The 12,152-nt window shown below is 38.2% G+C and overlaps 1 protein-coding gene across 4 annotated transcripts in view; it reads left to right on the top strand.

Moving 5' to 3' along the window:
- LOC129725702 (rap guanine nucleotide exchange factor 4) overlaps positions 1–12,152 on the top strand; it is a 523,900-nt gene that overhangs the window by 440,710 nt on the left and 71,038 nt on the right. For all 4 annotated transcript variants that reach the window (XM_055681789.1, XM_055681788.1, XM_055681792.1 and 1 more), the window contains 2 exons: positions 11,496–11,749; positions 11,823–11,993. In XM_055681789.1, the coding sequence (XP_055537764.1) occupies positions 11,496–11,749; positions 11,823–11,993 (425 nt within the window). The remainder of the gene's footprint in view (positions 1–11,495; positions 11,750–11,822; positions 11,994–12,152) is intronic.

Genomic DNA, 12,152 nt, shown 5'->3' with positions numbered 1-12,152 from the left:
AATTGTATAGAAGAAAGTTTTTCGCTAGAATATTTCTATCGCGATCTAGATCTAAATTTTCATCTCAACTCTTTCCCTATAACACTGTTGAATGGTTAACCAAGTGTCTTCACCGATTCAACAGTGAAAGGAGACGCACGGTTAACGTTCGCCTGGGAGTGAGCGAGAGTTTTTGTCACGTTATTAAAAAGGCGAGGGCACCAAAATTCACAGGAGTGGTTAAAGAGCTATAATCTTTCATTTTTATCCAGCTTAAGTTCTCAGTTCGCACCAATGTTTTAGAATCATTTTAGAAACATTATAGAATCTTTTCAGACATTTGTGGAACCGTTTTGAAACCCTTTTAGAAGTTTATCAAAAATAATTTAGAATCATTCAAGATTTATTTAGGAATCATTTGAAAATTATTCAGGAATCGTTAGAACTATTTCAGAACTGTTCGAAAAATCATTCCAGAATTATTCGAGCAACATTTTCCAATTAGCTATTTTGGAATCATTTCCTAATCTTTGTGAAATTTTTGCAGTATCAGTTGAGAATTATTTAAGAATCTTTTTATAATGATTTAAAATGTATCCAAGAATTACTTTGGAATTAAATTAAAATTATTTTAAATCATTTTAAATCAAAAAGCTCTTGGTAGTTAACATTCTAAGGGCATTGGTTTTCGAGTTATTTCTAATTTAAGCTCGAACAATTATTAAAATTTAGGAAAATACACGTTTTTCTTAATTTGCCCATGGTTCTCCAGCAAAAACCATACGTTCATTGGAATGCTTGATCAAAAATATACAATTCATTCTTTGACAACAAAACGATTGGGCGAACGGTTCTCAAGAAAAGAGTTAAATGTTCTAAGTGATGTAAATATATATAAGAATTAAATATTTGTTTTCGAGTTTTGTTATCTTAGGAACATATTTTTTTATGACATAGATACTTTACAGAACTAGTTTCACCTTATGTTTTATATTCATCATAAGTAAATGATTCGTCATCTTTTGAAAACAGCTTCGTTTGTATCTTATTTTCTGAAAACGGAACAAAAGAGTAATACTTTTGTGTGGCAGCTATTATTATAGATTTTTTGAAAATATTGCTCCATTCTGTTACTTCTCGTTCATATTCTTCATATGATACCCAACTAAATGACATTTTCGATTTTTATTTATTTATAATTTTTTATGATTGGTCTATACAATTCTTTTGCGCTTGTAATGGGATGTTCCTGTTCTTTAGCTAAACTTGCATTTCTTGCCTTTCGTTTTAATATGCCACCAATTGCATCGCATGGGCCTTTACCATGAGAAATCTCAAGAAAATGGCACTCTGGATCGACGTTATATTTTGTTTTGAACTTGCAAAGACTTGCAAAGTTTTTTCTATTTTTATATTGTGAGGCAGCTCCATCGCTTTTATTGTATTGTTGTATTCAAAAAAACTCATTAATTTGGCAATGAACACCTGTACCGCAACAGTATCATGATGGAGTACTTCCGATATTATGTTGAAGCTGATATTCTTAAGTGTTCCAGATTCTGAATAGTAAACAACGTAAGGATGAATGGTGGCTTGACTATCATTCCAATAACTACACGAATCACAAACTGATATAGAAGTATTAAAATGAGCTTGACTATTCAATATTTTTAATTTTGCAATAACGTTTTCGTTTAATTTGCGTAAGCTTGATGGGCACTGATGATCAGGAAAGGGTTTACAGCATTTGGGCTTGGTGTTTTACATTTTCACTTTATTCATCTTCACAAAATGCAAACTGTTACTAACACATCTGGAGTAGTGCAATCGTTTTTATATACGAAAACAGATATTATAGGTAACCCAGTAGTTATTACTTGCGTACTTTACAAACAGTTATTATTAGTAAACAAGTAGGTAGTGTTGCACGACAAACATATTTTTTATAAAACATTCGGCAAGGGGGAACGTGTAGGTAGGCTAAGGGGTGTCACATCATCATAGAAACATTTCGTGTATTCTAAAATCTTCTTATTATAATTGTGGCTCCATTTTCTCTATTAATTCTCGAGTTATGTTGAAATTTGTGTTTCATTGGCCTCGAACCATCAAAAAACCTTTCCTGATTAAAAAATAAGTAATTTCCAAGTCTATAAGGATCAGACAGACAGACATAATTTCATTCTTAAATGTATAAAAAGAATGAAAAAGTCGATTGTTCAGGCCAGAAAAATCCATAAATGAACCCAAAAATCACAGCGTAGAATGGCAAAGAAATAAAATTAACCAGAAAATAAGGAAAAAGTGTCTCAAATTGAGTTTCAGAAAGTCGCAGTACGAGATTCGTGAGTCCGTCTTTTTGGTTTTTTTTTGTCGAACTTACCTTCATAAAATTGCAGAAAAAAAATTTCGTCGTTTTCTTCACCTCGTTAAAAAACAAGAAAAACCACCACTGACGAGCAGACCCCCTCGAGGTCAGAAAACTGCAAAATGAACTTTAATTTAAGCTCAAACTAACGAAAAACTTTCCTATGGCTTGAAAAGAATATAAAACAATGGTTCTGAATGCACACACGTACTGAACAAGCTCACACAAACAATTGTTGTGCATTTTGAGAGAACACATTGGTTGTTTAACGCTTGAGCATTCGCGTGTAGGGATAGAAAAAAACTCCACCTAGAGCCGAAAATGGCGCAAACACTTTCGTAAATCCCGAAAAGGCAAAAAAAACTGATCTCGCATTTAGCTTCAGAATGATGAAAAAACGATTGTTAAAGCCATAAATGTTCAAATATACAAGACGATCCTAAAGCTCATAGCCTAGAATGGCAAAAATATACTGAAGCCTGAAAATGAGAAAAAAGTATTTCAAATTGAGTTTCAGAAGACCGGAGTGCAATCTGTGAGTTTGCCGTCCTAAAGGTAAAAATATCTGCCGTCTGCCGTTTTAAAGGTAAAAATATTAAAACAGAAAATAATTCCCATTTATGCTTCCAACAGCATAAATGGGAATTATTTTCTGTTCCCATTCAGCAAAAAAACGGTCTTAAAAGGTAATAAGTAATTATTTCTAAGTGGAGCCCTGAATGCAAAGGAAACCCCTGCTCATATCGATAAAAGGCCAAATGTGTAAAAAATCCCAGACGTAGCCTAGAATTACGGAACAAAAGCCAGAATAGGTACAAAAAATATGATATTTCAAATGGTAAACAAATGCCTCTAAGGACCAGAAAAAGAAATATAAAAAATTATTGAGCTTTAGAAAAGAAAAAAAAACACTTAAAATATTGGAAAAGCGAATAACAGAAGGGCTGTGTGCAAAGCCACGACTGCAAGGATGACATAGAACTACTTAATGAATTATAACAGTCGGAATGCAAGCTGCTATACTAGCTCAAAACTAGTAGAGAAAAATCTAATACAGTAACTGTTCGCTAACTGGGTGCTGTTCAACTGGGCTGCTTTTTAACTGGGCGTTCGCTAACTGGGCTATAGCCCAGTTAAAAAGCAGATGAACGTCAAAAATCAGCGTTTTTCATATTGCTGTCAAAACGAGATAGGGGCACATGAATAGTAAATTGAGATTGATTTTTTCAGTTCAATGGATTTCGGTTGTTATCACATATGCGATCCACTAGATATACACCTACTGGTTTCCAGGTCGAATAAATATTTAATGAAAAGAACTGTTTCCAGGCAACGTTTAATGCAAATAAAGCACACGCGAGGCCAACAATTTATTTTTTCTCATTTTCTGTTCATCAATCAGAATTTTTAGTGTATTTGTTTAAAACATTTTCAAATTTTCGCTGATATAGTTTTGCCTAGCGCAATTACATCCGAATCCCCCTCGATATTTCACGACATTTGAAATGTCAGCCCAGTTAGCGAGCGAAATTCGTTAACTGGGTTAGGCCCTCAGCCCAGTTAGCGAACGAACAGTGTATATTGATTCAAATTTACTGCTAAGATGTGACCGTCCGTCATACCTTCGGCTAGTAAAATTATTTATTTAAGTCGAAGCAGGCTCTTATGTAGCCCAAAGATCGCATTTCCTAGTAAATAGGTATAATATTCTGTCAACCGTATTAGCGATCCCAAGTATTAAGCTCAGTCCTGATTGGTTGAAATCTGCGTTTCAACAACACTTGACAATGTTCAATAGTACAGTAGTTCGCAAAATCAAATTATAATTTTCTGCATTTGGGCGAATGCGTAACTAATTTTCCAATCGATTACTGTAAGAACGAAGGACATCTGTTAAAAATTACCCGAGTGATAAGCATTTGAAATTGGACTCAATTTCGTCCCCTGTTCCAAATTTTGAGTTTCATTTTACACCCTTATAAACCATCCTTAAAAACGTAGTTTCACGTCAAAAAAAATTCAAATCATATTCAAGTTCCTTAAAAGCAGACAGTGTATGCAGCTGGGAAAGCGAAAACATGATACAGACTTTGAAAAATATATCGCATCCAGACGGGGCTTGAACCCGCAATCTCCTAGTCTCCGGCATGGTGTTTTGACCAATTAAACTACTGGGACGGTGGTACTGCGCAAGAATCTATTGCGTATTACACTCCACTGCCGTCTTATTCTATTGCTCATCCCTATCAACTACACACTGGGATCCTGTTTTTAGTTTGCTTATTTTTCGCTTTCTCACCTGCACACACTGTCTTTCTTCTTTAAAAAATGTGTATTTTCTCTAGGTTTTTCAGTAACAATGTATTGATTCAAAATATGGTTCTAGTCAATCGCAGGTCATTGATCAAATTTTCTACCAAAGACTGCCCATCAGCTCCAGTACAAACTGATCAGCGATGGGTTTGGCAACTTTTTCCCGTCTCTTGCAAATTTTCGTATGAAATCTACTCCAACACGACTTGGCAAGAGCCTGAAACGTCTCGATTGACGTTGCCTGTGGACAATTTGGCGGATTCATCTTCTTTGGTACGAAATTAACTTGGTTGGATTGGTGTCAGGCCACCGTGTCTTTTGAGTAGAGCTTTTTTCCTTGTTTTTCCTTTTTATGGTGACAGATCGTTGAGATCCTATGCCGAATCTAGAATACGCCTCCCCGAAACTCGGTCTTGGGCTGCTCACCTCCAGTCTCCCTTCACAGCCGCTGCTCTGGCACCCTCGTCGACAGCACATATCCAGCGCGTGCGAGGTCTGTCTCGAAGTCGTCGGCCTCTATCCGGTTCTCTGCTAAATATTATCTTTGCCGGTCGCTCATCCGCCATCCGTGCTACGTGGCCAGCCCACTGTAACTTCGTACTGTGATTCATGCGCCTGCGCCACGCCCCATTTTCTAGTTTGCCTCCGAGTATTGATTAGAGGATTCTACGCTCGAAGACCCCAAGCGCTCGTCGATCGGCCTCCTTCCACGTCCACGATCCATGTCCGTAGAGCGCCACCACCGGGAGGATAAGAGTCCGGGGACCAAGGCTATCGCAATCCGTCTCTTCATCTCGCGGCTTCATATCCCCATCCGCAGCATCAACCCCCGCAGAACTACCACGCTCTCTGCCAGCCACCATGTACTTCGTTTTAGCAGTATTTATAGTGAGTCCAATTCTCGTAGCTTTCCTTTCGAGAACCGTAAAGGCCTCCTGGACTGCTCTACGGTTAACACCAATTATATCCATGTCGTCCGTGAAGCCTAGAAGCATTCGTGACTTTGTGATAATGGTGCCGCTCCTCTGCATTTCGCCCTTCGTATTGCACCTTTCAAAGCTGTGTTAAACAGCAAGTTCGAGAGCCCGTCACCTTGCTTCAGACCTGAAAATTTGCCTGTCCTTGCGCTGTCCTTACGGATGATGTGAAACCGTCAAGTCAACCACAGCTCGCTGCATTTCACTGTATCGTACGCCGCCTTAAAGTCAATATACAGATGATGTGTCTGCAAGTTATGTTCTCGAAACTGGTTGAGCATCTGTCTCAATGTTGACATCTGGTCCGTTGCAGATCGCCCCACTCAAAAACCGCATTGGTATTCTCCAACAAAGACTTTCTGCAACGGCCTCAATCGCTGGAACAGGATACGGGAGAGAATTTTGTAAGCGGAATTGAGGAGGGTTATGCCTCGATAGATACTACACTCGAGTCTATGTCCCTTCTTGTAGATAGGGCATATGAGTCCTTCCAACCAGTCCGTAGGTAGTTGTTCCTCAGGCCATACCCTTAGGATAATCTGATGAAATGCACTACACAGCCGCCGCCCGCTCCCGAGTTTGGAAATTTCGGCTAGTAAGCCGTCCTTTCCAGCGGCTTTGTGGTTCTTTAGCTCTTTGCAAAAATTCATCACCTCGTCCAATGTTGGTGGGTCCACAGCTTGTCCGTCCTCCCCAATTTCTATCCTGTTCCCCTCGACGACTCTCCCACTTTCCTCACCGTTCAACACCACTTGTGTTGCTTCCAAAGTCTGGCCATCTGCGGTTTATCGGTAATCAAGCTCCTTTCCCTGTCATTACACATGGCAGATACTGGCACAAACCGGTTCCTGATTCCGTTGATTGCCCTATAGAAGCTCCTCGTAATGTGCCTGGTGAAGTAATTCTTCGCCTCCACGAGGACGCGATCGTAGTGCTCACGTTTCTTACGGCGGTGAAGCCTCTTTTCGGCAACGCTTGCCTACCGGTATTTCTCCCGCATCTGACGTGTCACACGATTAATCAAATATTGAGGTCATTGTCTATTTAAATAACAACCAATGCGTCTTTTTCGGATTTTCTTTATATAAAAAACACAGTCGAATAATTCGTCGCGGTTTTGAAAAAAAATTCTAACTATTCCTGTAATACGACTCAGTAAGCAGCACACACCTCATTCGTGCATTGTTTTGGTAACCTTATACCACCAAATTTTCATTTGAGTGATGCTTTCAGTCACTTTACCCTTCAGCTTCGATTTCCTCTCAATAATTGCCCTAAGCTTTTCGTTGGCCTGAACTGGCGACAATTGGGTGGAGTCTGGTCTTTCGGATTGTTGCATATCCTTAGTGTAATGACAGCTCGCCAAATCTGGCCAAAAAATAAGGGGCATTCGTGGGATCGGATGGACGGTGAAATTTGATTCTGCAGACACTTACACTGGTCAACATCAAGGAGTCGTTTGCGTTTAATTATAATTTTAGGTACTCCCCACACGGAATTTTTAGGAGGAAAATTTAACACTTTAGCAAGTTTAGATGCGAACCAAAATGGTCCATATAACTTTGCACATTTTTTTCTCCTCTCTTCATACAAAACGTATTAAATCTGAGGAATGAGAAAAATACTGTTATTGCTACCGATATTCCCGGCATAGGAGTGCTTCCAAAGCGGTTCGCTAGGAGCGCTGTAATTTGCATTAGGGTCATTCCATGTCAAGTGATCAGGCAAATGCAACGACCCTCTCCGATTCGCTTCAAAATGAATAAAATGACTTGTTTTAGGTCGAAACTGAAAAATCCAGAGTTTTGGGTCAATCGGACAACCCCCCTCCAATTGCGGGGCCCTCCATTTTTGTATTTTTTGACAAAAAATCATTTTTCATGGTTTGGAAAAACTTCATATCTCAGAGGCCATAAAAGCTACAGACAATATTGGACACTCTTTTAAAAGGTCATTAAATTTACTATCGAGTGGCATCATCAGATTTTGTAAACAGTGTTGTCAATATTGATATTTTCACGTTTAAAAACTAAAACTTCGTTTATCTCAAAACACCTCCAATTTTTTCCTAAATCTGATCTCACCAATGTGTTCAGCGGAAAATTTTACATAAGAATCACCTATCCACAAAATGCAATATGCGCCGTTGCGGAGATATTAAACTTTAAAGATAACGAGTTCGTTAAATTCCAACAATACCCCTACAAATGCGATAAGCCTTATTAAAACGCATCCCAAACTAAATCACCGCTTCAAATCTCAAAAACTGGTTTCTCATGTTCTACTTGATGGTACCTGAATTAATAGCCATTAAAGTACAACGTGCGTTTCATTAATTATAATTATTTAACAGGTTAGTCAGGAATTCACGTTTGATTTTTGTAGTACGTGACGACTTCTGTTAAACTTTTGGAGTTGAATTGAAATAGGTACCCGATCAGAGCTTGACGATGTCTTCATTAAAATGGTAGCGTCAGCTTGAGGTGTCGCCGAATGCATTCCTCGGATCCCTGGAACACATTTAATTGAATCGAACCTGGCAGCACTGACAACTGGTGGATTTTATCGCTCGTTTTATCACAAATTTGAAATTTTTCTTTGAGTAGCCGAACCATTTCCTCTCCAGCACTTTCTAGACTTTCATTTGCTGACTAGAAACAGCCTCAAAAGATTTTTTTAAAGCTTTTGATGCCTTGAGCAGTTTTTCTCCACTGTATTTATTCGATTGTTTGACCTGCGACTCACTAACGGGCGATTGACCAACAGATTGCAAAACCGTGTTAAGGCAAACCAGCTGTGTCTTTACTATACAAGTAAACGATTAAAACAGCTTCAAAACACTTTCAAATAAAATAAAACAATGATGACATCGCAGAAGTGAGCTATTCACTTTATTTCCAACATTTTCATGTTGTATAAAATATAGTGTGAAAAATCCTTTTTCTCAGCTCATGCGTAGTTTCCAATTCTTCAGCTAAATGATCCAACTCACCAGTATCTATAACAAGAAAATAATGAATGTTAACTGTAATGCTTGTAACATTACTTGTGCTGAGGTATACACTCAAAATATTTTCCACTATCGTTTTTAAGTAGATTCTAGGTGATTGTCTCTCGAGTTCATCATGTCCTGGTGAGATACATTATCCTTCGAATCTTATTTAGTAGACATATGTGTTTCATGTGAGTTTCAGGTAAAATTTATCTACTGGTAAAGTGAAAAGCATTTGAGTATCTGATATCTATCACGTTTTATGCAACGTATATTTTTATTTATTTCTATAATTTTTAATAGATCGCAAATGGTTTTCGGAAATTATCGAAACATATTCCGTAATAAATCTGGGGTATACCAATTCGTAAATGAATGAAACGACATAAAAACTGGTTAATGTTACGACATTCTTCGACGATAGTTACCGCCGAAGCTGTTTGTGTTCACTCCTTTACCTCTGAACTAAATCTGTGTGAACCCTCTTAACCTGTAAGGTTAACTCACTTATTTACAAGCTATCGAGAAATTCTGTTTTGTGTCCTGACACTGAATCAGACAACCGCTTCGCCATTTGGATTTTAGGCTATTTTCGCACAGAGAATTCACGCGATACATCCTGTTTGACGTTTTCCAGTTCACGTGGATAGTACGTGATAAACCATGACATACATATGATTTTCACGTAGATGTTATCATGCAAAGTGACAGAAAATGAACAAGTATAGGAACTTTCACGTAACAATAACGTGAAAAATATTTTGAGTGTACTTTTTTCACCGATTGCTACACCTGTTTCCTGATCCATCATTCTATCTTGCAAATAAATTCTTACAAACTCCGCTCTCAGTGCTGCATCACATTGGACGCATGTCTTTTGACCTTCTACTATTTCTTGATTGTTTTCATGAAACCTGCCATGAAAACATGACGAAACGCAGCATTGTTTCTGTTCAGCTGCGAAATATTGGCCAAACTGTTTTTCATGGCTTCCGCATATATTTTGCAAACGTTGAACATCAGAACGAAGTTTGAACAAAATCCATTCTCGCGATGTTAAGTGCGATCGATTGTGATTTTCAGCTGTACACTTACTTTTTAAACTCCAACCTATTGAACACACCATTTTTTTCTCTGTCGTGAAAACTCAAATCAACCTGCGTATGTTTTGACAGAAACCACGTTATGAAAAAAAAACACGAATGAACAATCAGAAAGGCCATGATAAACCCACATTTGAGATGTGAAATAGTGCTTTTGTTTCGAGTGCGTTCCAACATTTGGTCACATTTGTTGTGTAAATTTAACGAACTCGTTATCTTAAAAGTTCAATATCTCCACAACGACGCATATTGCATTTTGTGGATAGGTGATTCTTATGTAAAATTTTCCGCTGAACACATTGGTGACATCAGATTAAAAAAAAACTGGGGGTGTTTTGAGATAAACGAAGTTTTAGTTTTCAAACGTGAAAATATCAATATTGGCAACACTGTTTGCAAAATCTGATGATGCCACTCTTATGGCCTCTGAGATATGAAATTTTTCCAAAACATGAAAAATGATTTTTTGTCAAAAAATACAAAAATGGAGGGCCCCGCAATTGGAGGGGGGTTGTCCGATTGACCCAAAACTCTGGGTTTTTCAGTTTCGACCTAAAACAAGTCATTTTATTCATTTTCATTCATTTCATCATTTCCATTTTCATTCATTGCCTGATCACTTGACATGGAATGACCCATTAACGTTTTCCCCCTACTGAATACACAATATTCTAATTGCCTTCTCTTTCATCTTAAAAACAGTCGAATCAAAGTGAACAGTATTAAAATAAATAAGCATCTCATAATTTTTGGAAGACAATTATTTTGCTTTTACATTAGCTTTATTTTGTGGTAAAACAATCGATTGCCTTCAACTTCAACTTTAATTTCCTGTCAATTGATTTTTTAGTTTTTAAGTTATAGGTAATTGTTCCAATATCAAATCTATCAGTTCCATTGAAAAGTTACTTCTGGAGATATTTTTCTTATGAACACACTTAACCCTCTAGTGCCCAGTGCCGCCTCTAGACGGTCTCCAGTCAAATCTCTAAAAAGCTTCAATAAGGACTTGAAAAATGTTTATAAGGCTTTATAGTGATTTTTCGAAGTCCGTCTAAAAATTAATTTGAGTACTAGAGGGTTAATTTATCTTGGCCAACTCCCCAACAGCTGATCGAACCCGGCGATTTTTTTAGCAATTGTCAGCAATACATTTCAACGAACTTTCAGCAAATAAATCAATCTACCGTAAACCACATTTCGTTCACCGAAGTGCTACCGAAAATTTGTAGGTCATTTCGCTGAATTTATCAGCTGTTGAGATCACGGCAATAAAATCTAAGTGTGAATGAAATATTCAATCTCGTTTAGTGGTGAATATATGAATTCGTTTATTATGAGAAGGTCGTGACAAAAAAGGCGTCTTTCGGCGTGGGAATTACCTTTAGACTTCAAAGTAAAACAAGATCCAAGTCAAAAGTTTACATTTTTCAGGGGCTTTGAAAACTTTTTTCATCGATATCAGACCTCGGGCTACATGAAAAGAGATTTATGTTTTTCCATGCTCTACAAATATAAATTAAATATAGGGATTATTCATCATTATTGCTGAGAAATGTTCGAGCATAAAATACCAAAAATGCTAGTGCAAATCTCAATCGAGCCCCAAACTCGATAATCCATTCGTTGATCAATCACACACAATCCTATTACCGGCGCTAAATCGTTTGCAGCAGCCGCAATTTTCGATTTCAATTTTCAATTAAAAGTGTTTGGACTAAATCGGTGCAACACCACACCACCCCTACCAATCTCGCCCGCAGTCATTTTCCGCGTCTACTGTGCGGATCACACGTACTGCACGCTGCGTTTTCCGATGTCCGCGTCGGCTGAAATCATCAAGGCGTGCGCGGCGGACAAACTGCAGCTACCCCGCATCCCGGACGACCTGCTGCTGGTGGAAGTCAAGAGCAACGGGGAGCGGACCGTATTCAAGGACACCGATGTCAGCATACCGACGGCGCTGAGTCTGAACGGACGAATATTCGTTTCGCCAAAGGATCACCTGGATGCACTGGTTTGTTAACTCACCGTTTTCCACCCATGTTGACAAACTAAAAATGAAACTTTGGTTGTTGTTTTTTTCACAGACTCCCCTTCCGGAGCAGGAACTTCCGACCGAGGCGCTCGATATGGACTTCGAGGCCCTACCGACCAAAGACGTTGCCTATCACATAACTCTGTTCGACTGGGATCTGTTTTGGGCTGTGCACGAATACGAGTTGCTGTATCATACCTTCGGTAGACATCATTTCAATAAGGTAAGCCCCGGGAATGATTTGCTCATTTCGCACATTCATCAAAATGGTAAATTTCGTCTTGCGAAAGTTTAAATTGCTTAATTTTTCGTCGTTTGCTCTGATGCGGAATGATTACCGCAAAAATTCTAATATCGTACATCAAACGTAACTGGGATGATA

Source organism: Wyeomyia smithii, chromosome 2 (assembly GCF_029784165.1).
Source record: "Wyeomyia smithii strain HCP4-BCI-WySm-NY-G18 chromosome 2, ASM2978416v1, whole genome shotgun sequence".
NCBI lineage: Eukaryota > Metazoa > Arthropoda > Insecta > Diptera > Culicidae > Wyeomyia > Wyeomyia smithii.
This window is presented reverse-complemented; position numbering and strand designations above follow the sequence as displayed.